Source organism: Chelmon rostratus, chromosome 14 (assembly GCF_017976325.1).
Source record: "Chelmon rostratus isolate fCheRos1 chromosome 14, fCheRos1.pri, whole genome shotgun sequence".
Taxonomy (NCBI): Eukaryota; Metazoa; Chordata; class Actinopteri; order Chaetodontiformes; family Chaetodontidae; genus Chelmon; species Chelmon rostratus.
This window is the reverse complement of record NC_055671.1, coordinates 12,058,834-12,075,063: the sequence shown is the minus strand read 5'-3', so window position 1 is coordinate 12,075,063 and position 16,230 is coordinate 12,058,834. Positions and strand designations below refer to the sequence as shown.

The 16,230-nt window shown below is 41.5% G+C and overlaps 3 protein-coding genes across 15 annotated transcripts; all 3 read left to right on the top strand.

Annotated features, from left to right (window-relative positions):
* Positions 1 to 56: 56 nt before the first annotated feature.
* Positions 57 to 6,405, top strand: LOC121617376 (serine/arginine-rich splicing factor 1). Of its 4 annotated transcripts, XR_006007401.1 has the most exons (6): positions 57 to 504; positions 1,943 to 2,130; positions 2,237 to 2,409; positions 3,369 to 3,643; positions 3,980 to 4,065; positions 5,838 to 6,405. XR_006007401.1 is itself a non-coding variant. In XM_041952542.1 (4 exons), exons 1-4 carry the CDS (start codon positions 311 to 313, stop codon positions 3,573 to 3,575), a joined length of 762 nt encoding a protein of 253 aa, XP_041808476.1. In that variant the 5' UTR covers positions 57 to 310; the 3' UTR covers positions 3,576 to 6,405. The 4 variants fall into 4 exon arrangements, 1 of the variants encoding a protein (XP_041808476.1); XR_006007400.1 differs by having other exon boundaries at positions 3,980 to 6,405; XR_006007399.1 differs by having other exon boundaries at positions 3,369 to 4,065.
* A 715-nt stretch (positions 6,406 to 7,120) lies between these two features.
* On the top strand, positions 7,121 to 11,354 carry LOC121617072 (serine/arginine-rich splicing factor 1B). Of its 9 annotated transcripts, none has more exons than XR_006007382.1 (6): positions 7,121 to 7,511; positions 8,715 to 8,896; positions 8,979 to 9,151; positions 9,515 to 9,785; positions 10,225 to 10,321; positions 10,808 to 11,354. XR_006007382.1 is itself a non-coding variant. In XM_041952084.1 (4 exons), the coding sequence occupies exons 1-4, from the start codon at positions 7,318 to 7,320 to the stop codon at positions 9,695 to 9,697; spliced, it is 732 nt and encodes a 243-aa protein (XP_041808018.1). In that variant the 5' UTR covers positions 7,121 to 7,317; the 3' UTR covers positions 9,698 to 11,354. The 9 variants fall into 9 exon arrangements, 1 of the variants encoding a protein (XP_041808018.1); XR_006007380.1 differs by having other exon boundaries at positions 10,478 to 11,354; XR_006007381.1 differs by adding an exon at positions 10,478 to 10,508 and having other exon boundaries at positions 9,515 to 10,321.
* A 1,412-nt stretch (positions 11,355 to 12,766) lies between these two features.
* dynll2b (dynein, light chain, LC8-type 2b) lies at positions 12,767 to 14,488 on the top strand. 2 transcript variants are annotated; one of them, XM_041952275.1, is made up of 3 exons: positions 12,767 to 12,853; positions 13,591 to 13,734; positions 13,840 to 14,488. In XM_041952275.1, exons 2-3 carry the CDS (start codon positions 13,603 to 13,605, stop codon positions 13,975 to 13,977), a joined length of 270 nt encoding a protein of 89 aa, XP_041808209.1. In that variant the 5' UTR covers positions 12,767 to 12,853; positions 13,591 to 13,602; the 3' UTR covers positions 13,978 to 14,488. The 2 variants fall into 2 exon arrangements, with proteins under 2 accessions (XP_041808209.1, XP_041808208.1); XM_041952274.1 differs by lacking the exon at positions 12,767 to 12,853 and adding an exon at positions 13,311 to 13,407.
* Positions 14,489 to 16,230: the final 1,742 nt, after the last annotated feature.

Sequence of the window (16,230 nt, the reverse complement as noted above, 5' to 3'; positions counted from 1 at the left end):
GCTGTCCGCGCATTTAAAGCTGTTGTGAGCCAGCACATAGTTGAAGAGAACCGCGTTGTTGAAGGCGTCGAGTCGCAGCTTGCAAGTTTTAGCTCCTGTTAATTTGATTGTTGTGAAATCTAGGCTTGAGGATTTCAGGTGTAGTTAAAAAAGTTAACGTGTAATTCGCTGATACATATAGTATATCTACTTATATATTGTGAACTACGGAAGCGCCGTTAAACGTTTTATCTTTTGTTTGGTCGGAGTGGACCTGTTAGCCAGCGTGCTAACTTCCGTAACTGCTAACGTTTGCTACTTTAGTGCTGATATGTCTGGCGGAGGTATCACTCGAGGGCCAGCAGGGAGTAACGACTCTCGGATATACGTGGGAAATCTCCCCCCTGACATCCGCTCAAGGGACGTTGAAGACCTATTTTATAAATATGGAGCCATTCGTGATATTGATCTGAAAAACCGAAGAGGAGGACCACCGTTTGCCTTCGTGCAGTTCGAGGACCCGAGGTGAGCTGCAGTGCTCCGCCATGTCTCAGCGTCACGTCCCCGTTGTTGCAGCCAAACCTGTTTCAAAATGTGTACACACTGTCTTATAAATCGTCACATACACGATACAAACAGTTCCTTTCTGATGTTATTTGTTAGGTACAAGCTGCAGTAAGTCACATCTTTATGTAAGTTCAGCTGTATAACTCATTAAGAGAGACGCAGATTGATTTCCTTGGTCATTTTGGAGGCAGTAAGTTAGTTTGTGGTACTATTGGATGATATTGAGGTATATTCCATATTTAGTCTGCCCTCACTGAGGGCTTGGAGTATTCAGAGATATTTGGCACCCAAGTGCAAGTTGGGTTGCTCGGACTTAAGTTCTCTCAATGGAGGTTTGCTGCACTACCTGCAACCTGGCAGATCACTCTGTGGGTAAACCACAGGTGGCACATTTTACATTTAGAGTTGAAATCTTTAATCGATTAGTTGTTGGACAGAGAATCATTTGCAACTGTTTTGCTAATTGATTCCATGTTCTCCATTTTTAAACATTTGCTGCTTTTCTTATCTGACAGAGTAAACATAATGTCTTTGTGTTTGAACTGTTGGTCAGACAAAACGACGTGATAACATTACAGAACTTTGGGCTCTACAAAACTGCAATGGGCATTTGTCACAGCTATCAGATGTTTTATAGACAATATTGATCTGTCAATTGAGACAGCAATCGAGCTTAAGTTGCAACCCCAATAATATTAATGTGCCTTTTGTTCATGACAATCTTTCCACTAACTATTTTTCAATGGGAAATAAACAATGGTGTAACATTTCTTGATTCTTATACCAAAGACTAAGTGCTAGATGACTGAAAGCACCTTCCTCGTGCCAAGATTGTTAAAACAACTAACTACAAATTTCTTAGTTAGCTCAAGATCCTACATAGGGGTAGTCATACTGTCTTTCAGTGTGGCTTATTAGCAGTATCAGATTAACTATTTGTTTCATGGTTAAATCTGTGAATCCTAAATAAAACAGTTGAGAGGGGTTTCCCAAATGGGTCCACGTAAAAAAGAGAGGAAGGGAGCTGTTGACTACAGGAAAGTGAGCAGTGCTCAGCATTTGCACAAATACAGGCAGTTGATGGCAATGACGAGACAAATGCTTACGCTTGGGCTGGCAGCTACTTTCGTTTGCAATGTGTTTCAGTTTTAAATGTGTCAGCAGTTTTCAGTGCCAAGCTTGAAATGTCAGAGTAGCTGCAAATCCAAGCCTTTGGATGTTCTTCATGCCTAGTGCTTGTGCACATATTGAGCATATTAAATTCTTGCACTTTTCTCCCCGGTTTGATTAGTATAGGACAGTTATTGTGAGACAGCATGTTTAAACCAAAATAACAAACAATGTATGTTTGCTAACTAGTAAAGCTATGTGTGTTTTTAACTGTCGGATTTCACAGGGATTCTGAGGATGCTGTTTACGGGCGTGATGGTTATGATTATGATGGCTACCGCTTGCGTGTTGAGTTTCCCAGAAGTGGTAGAGGAGGAGGTGGCGGCGGTGGTGGTGGTGGTGGGGGAATGGGACCCCCGCGGGCAAGGCATGGTCCCCCCTCCAGACGCTCCGAGTACAGGGTTGTGGTGTCAGGTGGGTGATGTGTTCCTCCCTCTGCGGGTTGTGCTTATCTCTTTGTGTGTTTTACCTCTAAGTGTACAGATGAATGTATGAGACCAACACCACCTTTCCCTCTTAGGCCTACCTCCAAGTGGAAGCTGGCAGGACCTGAAGGATCACATGCGGGAGGCAGGTGATGTATGTTATGCTGATGTGTACCGTGATGGCACCGGAGTGGTGGAGTTTGTACGTAAAGAAGACATGACCTACGCTGTCCGTAAATTGGATAACACCAAGTTTCGCTCTCATGAGGTACGTAAAGGGTTACAGCCTCAGGCTGACTTAATAAGGAATGGCTGTGGGACTCTATGTTGGGACTGACAAGTTTTTTCAAATGAAGAAAGCAGGAGTGAAGTGGAAAATGACAGTAAGTAAAGGCCAATATTAAATTTAAATGGCTATGTAATGTTGCTTTGCATCATAATTCTGGCTCTGCCTGTCATTCATGGAGTGAAATTAATGATGGTGGCATATTAAGAATAATCTTAAATGATGGGCTCACTTATCAGAATATTTTGGCCAAACATGCATTGATATATTTTGGTCCAAATGTAGGCATTGCCAATGGTTGAACACGATTTCAAGAAACGGCAAATATAAAATACAATTTGCCTTTTCTGCCCTATATTTTACTGTAGATCAGCATGCTTTCACAATAAATCATTTTGATGTTGTTCTCACATGCCAGCTATACTGTTACTGATTCCCAGTCTGGTCATGTTATAATATCAGAGGTGTCATTTTTAAAGTTTGTATAAATGGTTAAAAAAATATGATAATTGGACAAAATGCTTGTGTGGCTCATAGAATGGACTTAAAATTGTCAGACCAAATGATATTTCAGAGTTGTCAAGCATACAAAGGGGAGACTTGGTTGACACATGAAGTGACTATCATAAACTTAAGAATGTAAAGTAAGGACAGAAATGGCTACCTTAAAGGAAGTTTTTAGGATGATTTGGTTATAGATGCATGTATACATGACCAATTAGAAATTCAAAGATGTCGGTCAAAGCACTGGTTCATGTGCTGCTTCTGCAACTGCGTCTGGAAGCACTTTAAACGTACAAGTGCAGTTTTGAGCATGAGTATGTACCCTGACAGATTTATTGTTGCTGCAGGTATTTCCTTCTTCTGTCTACTGGAGTCTTATACAGCAACTTGCACATGCTAATGGATGCTTGGTTACATGTGTGCATGTGTGTGTTTAGGGAGAGACAGCCTACATTCGCGTGAAGACGGATGGTCCTCGCAGCCCCAGCTATGGTCGTTCCCGCTCTCGTAGCCGCAGCCGCAGTCGCAGTCGCAGCCGCAGCCGGAGCCGGAGCAAGAGTGGGTCACGCAGCTACTCTCCTCGTCGCAGCAAAGGGTCTCCACGCTACTCTCCGCGGCGTTCCCGTTCTCGCTCCCGCACCTAGATTCATCTTAACTAAAGCATCGGTGTGCCTCCGAGCCAGAGAGGAAATCATCACTTCACATAAATCCTGTATACTCACCACAGATCATCTCACGTGTTACCTGTTTACACTCGCTGTGTGTGTTCACCCACTTTTTTTTTTTGGCTTTTTTTGTAGCAGTTGTCATTTTTACAGACCAGATGCGTCTGGTCTATGTACATGACCCTATTTTATTTTACTCATTTGTCCTTTTTCCCCTCTCATCAGCATTGGTTTTCTGCTAACCATCCTGACTCCTTCTCTATTCTTTCCTTCTGCTGATTGTCCTTGTATGCTTTATGTTTTGTTTTGTTTTGTTTGGAAAGATTTTCCTTTTTTTAGGCATATACTACTGTCCTTTGACCTTCTTGTGTGTCTCTCTGTAGAGTTCAGAGGAACAGGATAGGATGGGAAGAGAGGAAACAGTTCATATTAAGATAAACAGGAGGAGGAGTCAAATATGGCACCAATGGTATGATGGCTGTGCCTTGTCAACTGTGAAATCTGCATTATAAGGCTGTTCAGTTTTTTTTACATATAGTACCAATGTACACCTGCTCAGTCAATGTTTTTTCTTTGTTTTTATTATTTTCTACATTGTAGATTAGTACTGAGGCATCAAAACTATAAAAGAACACATGAAATTACATAGTAAGCTAAAAATAAAAGTCTTTAAAGTAGCCACCTGATTTTTCAGTTTTCCACACTGTTGGCATTCTCTCAACAAGCTTCATGATATCACCTGCAAATGTTTTCCAACAGTCTTGAAGGAGTTCCAATATGTACAGAGCACTTGTTGGCTGTATTTCTTCACTTGTGGTCCATCTCGTCCCAAACCAACTCAATAGGGCTAATGTCAGTAATTGTTGAGGCCAGGTCATCTGATGCGGCACTCCATCTACTCTCCTTCTCGGTGACATAGCCCTCACATAGACTTGAGGTGTGCTTAGGGTCATTGTCCTGTTGAAAAACAAATAATGGTCCCACAAGGCACATGGGCTGGCATGTTGCTGCAGAATGCAATGGCTACTCACATGACACATGCAGTAAGCATCCGTTCACCTTCTCCGTGTCTCATAAAGACACAGCAGTTGGAACCAAAACATCTCAAATTTGGACTCATCAGACCAAAGTACAGACTTCCACTGGTCTAATGTCCATTCTTTGTGTTTCTTGGCCCAAGCAATTCTCCTTGCTGGTCTGGCTCAGTAGTGGTTTCTTTGCAGCAATTTGACCATAAAAGCCATTTTCAAGCAGTCTCCTCTGAACAGCTGATGTGGAGATGTGTCTGCTACTTGAACTCTGAAGCATTCATGAAGCCTCTAATCTGAGGTGCAGTTAACTGGTGATTTCTGAGGCTGGTAGCTGTAATGAACTTCTTCTCTGCAGTAGAGGTCACTCTTGGTCTTCCTCTCCTGGGACGGTCCTCATGAGGAATGATTGACCTTCATGCCTTAAAATAATGATGGACTCTCCTTTTTCTTTACTTAGCGGAGCCCACTGTTGATTACTGCAGTAGTGAAATAGGGCATGTTTACTTTTTACCAACACTACTTCAGCAGTGCACAACTGATGGGCTCAAACACATTTAACAGTGCAAAACTTTCCACTACTAAACTTTTGACAAGGCACGTGTGTTGACTGAGAATTATTCCAGGTGAATTCTTATGAATGCCAACAGTGTGCAAAGCTGTCATAAAGGCAAACTGTGGCCATTTTGAAGAATCTAACAAGACACTTGAGCTTCTTTTTGTTACTACATAATTCTACATGTGTTCTGTCATAGTTCTGATGTCCTCAGCGCTAACGTACAATGTAGAAAATGATGAAAAAAATCATTGAATGAGAATGTGTGTCCAACTTTTAAATGGTACTGTACACTTGACAATGGAGTGCCATTGTTGAATGTTTTCAGTTTTAACAAGTTCCGTTTACCACTTTGTATATGGGGACCCAAAGCTTGTGTGTGTGCTTTTTTTTTTTTCTTTTCTTTTGCTTTGGCTCAGGGTTTAGTATCCAAAGTAAACCTTAAGTAAATCATTAATCATTTTTTTGGGATTGATACATTTTGTCCCTTGTTTTTTTTTTTTTTCCCAAGGTAAACTTCCTTGTAGAGTCCTTCGTTTAATGACATTTTTAGTGTCTAGTTTTTTAGGATTGATTATATTTTTGTTTCTTTAATATTTTTATGAAGGTGTGATTCTAACTTGCCTCCTTCTCTTTGGTTCTGCTGGTATTCTGAAGGTCTGGACTGGGCTCATTGTCTCCCCATTCCGGAGCTGGATCAGGATTCAGGATCAGATTAGGATTAGGCTTCAGGATGGATACATGGAGCAGGAGTGTGGGAACGTTTTTACCGGGAGAGGATCCCTGTCCACAAAACCACATCAAACCGGAAATGTAGTGAAATTTCAAACCTAAATTGGCTCTCAAATAATCCAAATATTTTTTTTTCCATTTTGTGTGGGACCTCAGAGACACAATTTGTGACGGCACTGACAAGCCATTATTTTTTCAGATTTTTGTTTTTTTAAGTTATAAAAAGAAGAGCAAAGCTGGGCTCAAAACCAGGAAGAGGGCTGGGAGGTGCAGGATGGATCTACACGCGTAAGGAGAGTGGTAAATAGTGGGCAACCATTACCAGTGAAAGCGGGGAGGACTGGGAGGCAATAAGGGCATGTGACCTTAATGTGGTTTGTATCTTTTTCTTAGGTCAGTCTTTTCCCAAGGAAGATGATTTCTGATTTTTTTATTTTAAGTATACTATCAACTATCTTAAAGCTTTATTCTCTTTTAATAAAACTGTCAATAACATAAATTCAGTGTTTGTGTTTTTCTTTCCTTGTATTTCTAATACCACAGAGGGTTGGGCACCAAACATGCAACACCTGTACATATGCAATATATGTTTTGTATATAATACCAGTTGTTTGTGGAGGGCTAATAATGGTTTTGGTTTGCTGGGTTTAACTTCTCTACCTGTATAAAGTTCAGTTTAAGTGAGCAGCTTTTTGCTATCCTTCCAAGTGTCAGTACCTGTATAGGTATAGTCTCAGTTAAAACAAACAAAAAACTCTTTACTACTTAACAGGTTGTTTGCCTGCTTTAAAATGTGCTTTGACCTTGCCAGACCCTTGTTGACTTTATAACAATGTGTCATACTTTATAAACTAAATGTTTTGTAAGTGGAATACGAATTAATGAAGCATGAGCATTAAGTTGTTAGTACTTATTTACAATCCACCTGTGCACATTAACACATATTTACTAATATTTGTTTGCTTCTGTAAACAAAGTAAGGGTAATTACATAGATATATATAAATAGCACGAATTTTCTCTTTTTTCTTTTTTTATGACCGTTTCTGCCAAATCTTAAATAAACTTGACAAAATGACAGATATCCTAATAAGTATTTGGCGGCAACGTACTACGTTACTGCCGAAATACGTTTCAAGCAACGTGATGACGTTGCAGTCTATGCTGTATGTTATTGGTCAATGTACGTGTTCCACCGGGCGGTCAAAAGAGTGGTGGAAGGTCTCAGTCCCCGTTCATGGTCATGTAAACATACGTGTAGTTAGTAAGCTAGCTGACTGAGTACAACCACATATTTACCTTTACAGGTTTTGGTTGAAGCTCAAACTATTGCTTTGCTGATTCGTTACGCTCCTTCGGCGGTGACATTACAGTCAAGCGTGTTGACACCTTTGTTTTGGGCTGACATGTCTGGCGGAGGAGTCATTCGAGGACCAGCAGGGAGTAACGACTGTCGGATATACGTGGGAAATCTCCCGCCTGACATCCGCACCAAAGACGTTGAGGACGTGTTTTATAAATACGGAGTGATTCGGGATATCGATCTGAAAAACCGAAGAGGCGGACCACCGTTTGCCTTCGTGGAATTCGAGGACCCGAGGTGAGCTGCAGAGCCACGTTTTAACCTCATCTCCCTTATTTCAGTTAAAAGTGAAGCTGTTTTGAGCAGATAAGACAGTTAACATTGGTGTTGATGACCGTTGGATCATCTTTTTAAACAGCTGACAGCACCCTAAACAAAGTGAGGTCTTTTTTATGTTACTGCCTATATACAATACTTGGATCACCATAGGAAAACATTTCTGCTAAAAATCAACTACTGTAATTCTATATGTCGGAAACTAAGTCAAGATTTTTGGTATCATAGAGTTGGGGACCATTGCAAGACAGTGCAATAAGGCGTTGGGATTTCAGTTCACACAGTTTATTATGAGGGAGCAAAAGCACAAAGGGAAATGGTTTAGGTATTGTCACTATATAAAAACTTCTGGGTGATCACTGTTTGGTATGTATTAATAATATAAAAAATAGGCTGGTGGTTTAATCGAGGTCCATATTTATGGAGTGTGATAAAACATCTTACAGTAACCAACAAACTACTACTAACTTCAACATACTCCTTTATGATAATATCCTACTGTGGTTTCAGCTGTTCAGTCTTTCTCTGCTTATCCTCCAGGCGCGTCTAAATTGATCATAGCGCCGCCTGCTGTTGTGGAGGGCGTATTTCTCAGGTTATTTGTGGGACTGTCCGACATTCACAGCGGAAAGATGATGCTTAAAGTAACGCGATGTTGTATTCTTTTGTCAGACATGCTACATTTGTCTCTGAAGAATGATGCGTTAGACATATGTTATGTATTTGATATATTTTGAATTTGCAAAACAGAAAGCATTTGTTTTTTGAATGGTGTTTTGTACTTGTAAACCACACTGTGTTTGTTAGGGAACGATAGGGCCTTTGTAAAACACGTTTTGTTTGTTTGTTAAGGTATGGGAAGAAATAAGCCCCATATTATGCCACATAAATTAAAGTTTAACATCATAGTACAAAAATAAAAAACATGTAATTCATATATGAGTCATTTAATCCATCATATTACTATGGGTTACTGTTGTTGCTTGCTTTATGCCTTGTTCACACTTAATTTTTGGTCTTAATTAAACAGAGTGATGTATTTTTTGTCAATGTGTCAGTAAGGACTTCAGGAAGACTAGCGACCACACTGTGGTTGCTAGTGCGGCTCCTATAAAGAATAAGGAATGTAGGGGAAAGTGAGTGAGTGTCACTGTCACCCTGCAGGGATGCAGAAGATGCTGTTCATGGACGTGATGGTTACGACTACGATGGCTACCGTCTGCGTGTTGAGTTCCCTCGAAGCGGACGTGGAGGTGGTAGGGGAGGTGGTGGTGGAGCTTTAGGAGCCCCAAGAGGAAGGTATGGTCCCCCTTCACGACGCTCCGAGTACAGGGTTATTGTCTCAGGTAGGTCAACCCTAGCAGATTGTCTTGTTACCTTGAATGCAGTAAATGTCGAGTTTCTAATCACCTTCCTTTCTCCTTTCAGGTCTTCCCCCCAGTGGAAGCTGGCAGGACCTGAAGGATCACATGCGGGAGGCAGGTGATGTATGTTATGCTGATGTGTACCATGATGGCACCGGAGTGGTGGAGTTTGTGCGCAAAGAAGACATGACCTACGCTGTCCGCAAGCTGGATAACACTAAGTTTCGCTCTCATGAGGTAGGTTAGGGTTGCAAGAAGGAATATCTCTGGGACTAGACTTTGGAATTTAAGCTTTTTGTTAAAGGTAAGTCCTGAAGTGAAAAAGCAAGTCAGATGGACAAAATGAGCGTGAAAACAACTGGACAGTAAGTAAAAGTCCAATTTCAGGTTTCAGACCATAACACATTGCCAGATATACATGCATTTTTCATTATACTGTGTCAACCTGTCACACCTGAGTGCTTATTTCGTCAGTCATGTATCGTCTTTATGTGGAGCTAATTTATAAGAGCTGAAACATTTTTTCATGTTGTTTGCAACCATAATCACTGTGGGCAAACAGATCTTTTCCCATTCCTCCCCATTTGTTTGTGTGTTCAGGGAGAGACGGTCTACATTCGTGTGAAGATGGACGGCCCTCGCAGCCCCAGCTATGGTCGTTCCCGCTCTCGTAGCCACAGTCGAAGCCGGAGCAACAGCGGGTCACGCAGCTGCTCCCCACATCGCAGCAGAGGTTCTCCACGCTACTCTCCGCAGCGTTCCCGCTCACGCTCTCGCACTTAGACACACCTGACCTCGATTAAACCACCAGCCTACTCGTCTCAACAATGGATCTCGGACTGGGGAAGACAAACTTCGCAGCAAAAATCCTGTAAAATCTCCATGGACCATTTGCTCTGTTGATTGTTTGCTGTTTCTCTTGTTGTGTTTTCCTGTTTCCCCAGTTTTCTGTTTTGATTTTACTTTACATTTCGACAGACTCTTGTTTGACCAGACAAGGCTGGTTGAAACACGGTGGTCTGTGGATGTTGCCCTCTCTCTTATATTTCTATTCTCCCTTCCCTTTTCTTCAGTGTTCCCTTTTCACCCCAAAATGATCGATATCCCTTTTCTGCTAACCTTGTTTCCTTCTATTGCGTACTTTTCCTCTTCTGATTCCAGGCTGTATTTAAGGAAATGGTACCTTTTTTGGAGGAATTCATTTTTGTGTCTTTCTGCTGTAGTTATTTTGGGGGTGTTATAATTATACATTTTTTTCTCAGTCCTGCATTTACTATTGTACTTTGACCTTCTCGTGTGTCTCTCTGTAGAGTTCAGAGGAGCAGGATAGGATGGAAACAGAGGAAAAGGAAACACAGTTCATATTAGGATAAAGAGGAGGAGGAGGAGTCAAATATGGCACCAATGGTATGATGGCTGAGGCCTCTCACAACTCTGAAGTTTGCATAAAATAAGGCTTTTGTCTTCTTTTTCTTTGCACTCTGAATATACGCTTGAAAATAGCTGAGTAGTGTTACCCAATGTTTGTGGTTGTATTACAGGTATTGTTTTATTTTGCTGTAGTTGCTGTACTTGTGCATGCTCCCATTATATTGTAAGTACCAGCAAGGTTACTTGCCTTCTGTCTGTAGCCCTCAAAGCGCAGTGGTTCTTTTTCTAAAGATAATAAAATGCTCTGTTGGGTCGGGCCAGTAACAGTTAACTGTATATAGTCTTCATCCTCTACACTATCTTATGTTTGGAGATGATTGGTGTTTCTGCTTTTGCTCATCTCTTGGTAAACAAAGTAATCGTTAGTTTTATGGGATTGATTCAAATTTTATTCATTAAGTATTTTTTGAAGGTGTGATTCTAACTTGCCTCCTTCTCTTTGGTTCTGCTGGTATTCTGAAGGTTTGGACTGGGCTCATTGTCTCCTCATTCCGGAGCTGGATCAGGATTCAGGATCAGATCAGGATTAGGATTAGGCTTCGGGATGGATACATGGAGCAGGAGCATTTTACTGGGAGAGGATCCCGACCCCCCGGCCCTGTCCACATAACCCCGTCAAACCGGAAACATTGTAGTGAAATTTTGAAACTAAATTGGCCAAGTCAAAACAAAGTGTTTCTTTTTGTGTGGGACCTCATAGACACAATCACTGATGGCATCCTGCTGAGTGATTGCTTTTCAGATTTTCTTTCTTAAGAAGAGCAAAGCTCGGATCAAAACCAGGAGGAGGGCTGGGAGGTGCAGGATGGATCCACGCACGTAAGGAGAGTGGAAAATAGTGGGAAACCTTTAACAGCGGAGGGGGGAGGAAAGAGGGGCAGTAATCTTAACATGTTTTTTTTCTTAGATGACTCTTTAGCTGCAGAAGTTTTGACTTTGCTAAATTTAATCTCCAGTATCTTGAAGCTTTGTTCTCTTCAATAAAAGTTCAATCTACTCTATACTTTCATATTATCGTTTGTCTTTTTTTAGTACCTGTTTTATTGTAGCAAATTCATACATTAGACTGTTTATCTAAAAGGTTCCAGTGAGATGAAGTGAATATAATACAGTATTACAGACAAGCTTAACAGTGCAAACAGCTTTAGACTTATGTTATCTGACTACACTTTTCTTGTTCCATACCATGCCTCAGTTCAGAGTTTGGGTTTGTTAATTTCATACCAATGTAGCCCAAATAAGATTGAAATGTGTCAACTGCTTGCTCTAAAACAAATACCCCTTTAAACAGTTCAGTGGGTGTCAGTTTCTGTTGAGTGACACATACTAACAGGAAGGATGACCCCACTTCTGCAGGGGCAGTGTTTCTGCTTTTATTGTGACCAAACATTACTAAACAACACTCAGTGGCCCAGCTTCAATCCTCATTTGGCCCCAAATAAATAAAGTCTTTCCGGTGTGCCTGCAGAAGGAGATCCAAACAGTAAAAATAATACTGTTGATGTGTCAGGAGGAAATGTTTTCATGTGTCTCCCCCCGCATAGACAAGCACTCCTTGCATTTTCAGTCAAGATCATCCAACACAAGTGTCAGCACTCTTAATCCTCACGCTGCTGTCTTCACTGAAATGTACAGAGTCTGTAAATTGTCTCCTACCTCACTGAAAAGTAAAATAAAGAGGTTTTCACATTTGTTTGCGTTGCATACCGGACTATGATTGGTTTGCTCTTCGTGATCATTAAATCCTGCTTGTACATAAATGTGAGATTCAAGGTGAGCACGGAGAAACTTTCAGCCCTCTAGACCTTCAGCGCTGAAGGGGGCTTTAAAATAAGTGAAAATTGCATGAAATCTAACTCTGGATCTTGAATTGTGCATGTTCTCAGAGGTGGGTTTTTATTTATTTCCAGAGGTGTTCAGACACATAAACTAGTCTTACCTAGTTTCTGTGGTTTCTCTAAGTGCCCCCCTGTATGACACTTGCAGGCGGGTAAGAACCGGGTGTCCATTACGTCATCATGCTGCATTACAGAAAGACATTTACGACATTTTTGCCTTGAAAATCCAGCTGAAAGATCTGACCTGCTGTTCCTTTTGGTGTCTTCACAATTGGCATGGGATCAATAAGTTTAACAATACATATTCACCTAGTGCCTCACTTCCCCTGCCCTGATTGGGTGTAATCTGGATCGTAATGCGTCGCAAGCTCTCTTTAAGTTATGCAGATCGATAACCATCGATCGACCCGATCACCTGAATCGATTAGGCCCCCAGTCTGAGGGGAGGGAGTGTTGGAAACGGTGCATTCTGGGTGGAAATAAGATGCAGGCACTGTCCGCAAGTGAAAAACGCCGTCACTAGGGTGGAGGCCTCACTCCAGCCAATCAGATAGCGGCTGTGGTGGGGAGGGCGGGGCAGAGACGCACGTTTTCCATCCATAAATGAAGGAAAAACTGTCCAGCTGCACAAAACGAACGCGCCTGAGCTTTGTAACTTCGCAGAGAGACGGTAAGAGTTCATTGCATGTATGATGGTGTTTCATCGTTAGTGTTTACTGCTGATATGGCCTGCACGCTGTCAGCAGGTGAGAGGGAACAGCGAGGCTGCTGTTTGCCTGCATGCTAACCTCGCCAGAGCTCCTTGTATTTGTCCTGAGAGGCTGCATGAATGCTCTCTTCCACTTTCTCCTGACTTGTTGTTGCGATCTGTCAACTTGAGTTGAATTGTAGGAGTAACTCGTTGTTGAATGTGTGCAGAAATGCGCAAGTGTTGCCTCACTAGAAGCAGTAAAGCAAAGTTATGAGCTGCACAGTGCTGGTGCATCTTTTGCAGTAATGCTGCTTATGCATGTCATGCCAGCACCTTCTTAGACTGTGGCACTTGCAGATTTATTGTCTCACAAACCCACATTACTGGGTTGTCTGTATAACTGCACTCAGTATGATCCAGAACAACTGTGTGTCAGTGTGCAGAGTTCTCCAGATGTCTTCATGAAACCTCCTGACCACTCAGTTGGATTGGAGAGGGTGCCCACCTGCATTAAGATCTCATTTGTAAATCTGGTAAAGCATAATTTCTAAATGCAAGTAAGTAGAGTCATAACTGCTGCCAATGACTGTTTGTTTCTATAAGCAAGTGGTGGCAGCAGTGTTGTAGACATGGACTGATGAGGCTCACACAGGGCCCAGTTGAACTAGTGAGATGTAGAAAATGTCTCTTGAATATTCTCTCTCTCTCGCTCGCAGTCAAACGCCAACATGTCTGACAAGAAGGCAGTGATAAAGAATGCGGACATGTCTGATGAAATGCAGCAGGACGCAGTGGACTGTGCCATGCAGGCTATGGAAAAGTACAACATCGAGAAGGATATCGCTGCTTACGTCAAAAAGGTACGTTAGATCAATATTGAATTAGCAGGAATGTGTAACGTTGATTGAAATCTGCTGTTAATAGGCTTTTTATCTGTGATGTGCTCATTATTGTGTCCCCTGCAGGAGTTTGACAAGAAGTACAACCCCACATGGCATTGCATTGTTGGCAGGAACTTTGGCAGCTATGTGACGCACGAGACGAAGCATTTCATCTACTTCTACCTGGGCCAGGTGGCCATTCTGCTGTTCAAGTCAGGCTGAGATCCACACATGGCCTCCTAAAACTCCTTTTAATTCAGCCCTTAACACTTTGCGCCACACTGTACATTTACTGCCACCTTTCTGCCGACATGCTTTCATCCTGGTTTCCTGCTCGCTTCAGTCTGTTATTGTTTGCCACCTACAGCGCCACCACCATCGGTGGGTGGCACTTTAGTCGTGCCTGGATCGGCGATGTGCCGTTCATAGAGAATGCCAGTGTAAAAACTACACCCCCAACCCCCCCATGCCAGCTCTCAGTCAGCATTTGCACATCTGACAGACTCACCATGGCTCATAATTTCTGGATATTGTTTTTGCTGTGCGTTGATGCACAGATCTTGTACATTGTTTCATATGGGTATGTTGTATAATAACTTATTTTTCATGGGATTAAAATGAGCAACGGACAGTTTTTGTTGAAATGCCTTTTAATTTTAATGTTGACTGAGATTAAATATAAAAAAAATACCAGGACTGTTGCTTTCACTTAATAAAGAATATCACCTTCTGAGAGAGTGAAGGTTTTGTACATGCTTGAACATTCCTGTTTGCACTTCAGTTGTGAGTATTTACAGTGTTCCTGTTGTATAATCTCTAGAATGTAATTTAGCGTGCTGTTTGGTATTGTGATATTTTCAACATGCTCAGCACAAAACAACTTTTCAGACAGTAAATCGGTTCAAAATGTGCGTACAGTGTGTGTGTGTGTGTGGCTGCTTCTCTTGCATGTACCAGAAACAAAGGTCCTGACATATCGTTGGCCTTGGCAGTATATTGTCTCTCTATTCTCATCAGAATATTGTGAAACATGATGCACATGTTGGTTCCTTAAGGCAATGCCCAAGTCAGATTTTCTACAGAATACCAGTATAACAAAATATGAGAAAATTGAGGCTTTAACACTGGGAGGAGGCTTTTGAAGTTAATTGTGGAATTGTTACATTGACCAGCATTACAGGGATCATGGTGTGGGAACATCCAGCAGAGGGAGGTATAATTTGAAGGTTGCTCGAATGTATATGCTACCATACTGTACTATGAAAGCAGAGAGTAACTTTCAAAAAGCTCAAGTTGAGGGGAAAAAATTGGTTTAAATTTTCAAGCTGACTGTGTAAACTGTAACAGATGAATAGGACCTAATTCTTTTATGTGATGTCCTTTTGGATGTTTTATTTTACTAGAAAGAAATAGTTTACATAAACCATAAGTTTGAGGGAATATGAAACAAAATAGTCCCTTTTTGATCCCACAAAGGGGAAATATGGGTGTTTCAGCAGCACAAGGACAGAAATAGGTACACAGAAACAAAGAACCTTAAAAACAAATACTTTAAAACAAAAACTATAGAAGAATGATCAAACTCAGACTTGTATTACAGGCAATAGTAGTACTGGATCCACAACTAGTGTTGAACTAACAGTGCAATTCCCGATATGATCGAGGGGAAAACACAGTATTCACCAAAAACATTTGCTCTTTCAGTGTTCCGCCCCATCTTGGGAAGGATGTAGTGCTCTGTAGGCTAGAGTTGTTCTTCTACCTTTATACTCACAGCAGAAATCTGTGGTGTTACTGAGGTATTTCTTCCAAACAACGTTTTCTTTACATCCTGCCACAAATTCTGATCTGGTTTTTAATGACTTAATCTGTCATTTGCCTGTTTTTAGTCTGAAATTGGATCTCGGGCCAGTGCTAAAGTCCCTCTTTGCCCCTGAAACAGACATATAGTGTTCTTTGAGTTTATTCAACTGTGACAACGTCAAGTGAAAACTGTAAAGTCGGCACTTAAAAAATTATTCAATTGACCGTGCTGGCATTATGTTTGACCAACTTACTGTCTTGATTTTCAAAGCAAAAGCAGAAATCGATGGAGTTAACAGGGTATTTTTATTAAAAGCAAATAAGTGTTTTCCTTTTTTAGCTTACATTTTTTAAAAACTTCAATCTCTCATCTTTATTTCGGGATTCAGGCCTGCAATTTATGAGTATTGTGTCACTTTATCTGTCATCCTATCTGGCCTGCCTTTACCCTGTTTACTCACGACTGTGCTGCCATCCACCCCACCAACACAGTCGTGAAGTTTGCAGATGACACTACAGTAGTGGGTCTCATCTCAGGTAACAATGAGACCCACCACAGAGAGGAGATACACCAGCTCACCCAGTGGTGTTCAGCCAACAACCTGGTGCTGAACACAGGGAAGACCAAGGAGGTCATTGTGGACTTCAGGAGGTCCAGAAAGACGGATCGAG

What these genes read in the sequence shown, in the direction of transcription:
- LOC121617376 (XM_041952542.1), top strand. Translation starts at nt 311, where the DNA reads ATGTCTGGCGGAGGTATCACTCGAGGGCCAGCAGGGAGTAACGACTCT. An exon ending in GTGCAGTTCGAGGACCCGAG is followed by an intron (nt 505 to 1,942) that starts GTGAGCTGCAGT and finishes CGGATTTCACAG; the next exon opens with GGATTCTGAGGATGCTGTTT. An exon ending in GTACAGGGTTGTGGTGTCAG is followed by an intron (nt 2,131 to 2,236) that starts GTGGGTGATGTG and finishes TTTCCCTCTTAG; the next exon opens with GCCTACCTCCAAGTGGAAGC.
- dynll2b (XM_041952274.1), top strand. Translation starts at nt 13,336, where the DNA reads ATGAAACCTCCTGACCACTCAGTTGGATTGGAGAGGGTGCCCACCTGC. An exon ending in AGATCTCATTTGTAAATCTG is followed by an intron (nt 13,408 to 13,590) that starts GTAAAGCATAAT and finishes TCTCGCTCGCAG; the next exon opens with TCAAACGCCAACATGTCTGA. An exon ending in TCGCTGCTTACGTCAAAAAG is followed by an intron (nt 13,735 to 13,839) that starts GTACGTTAGATC and finishes TGTCCCCTGCAG; the next exon opens with GAGTTTGACAAGAAGTACAA.
- LOC121617072 (XM_041952084.1), top strand. Translation starts at nt 7,318, where the DNA reads ATGTCTGGCGGAGGAGTCATTCGAGGACCAGCAGGGAGTAACGACTGT. An exon ending in GTGGAATTCGAGGACCCGAG is followed by an intron (nt 7,512 to 8,714) that starts GTGAGCTGCAGA and finishes GTCACCCTGCAG; the next exon opens with GGATGCAGAAGATGCTGTTC. An exon ending in CTAAGTTTCGCTCTCATGAG is followed by an intron (nt 9,152 to 9,514) that starts GTAGGTTAGGGT and finishes TTGTGTGTTCAG; the next exon opens with GGAGAGACGGTCTACATTCG.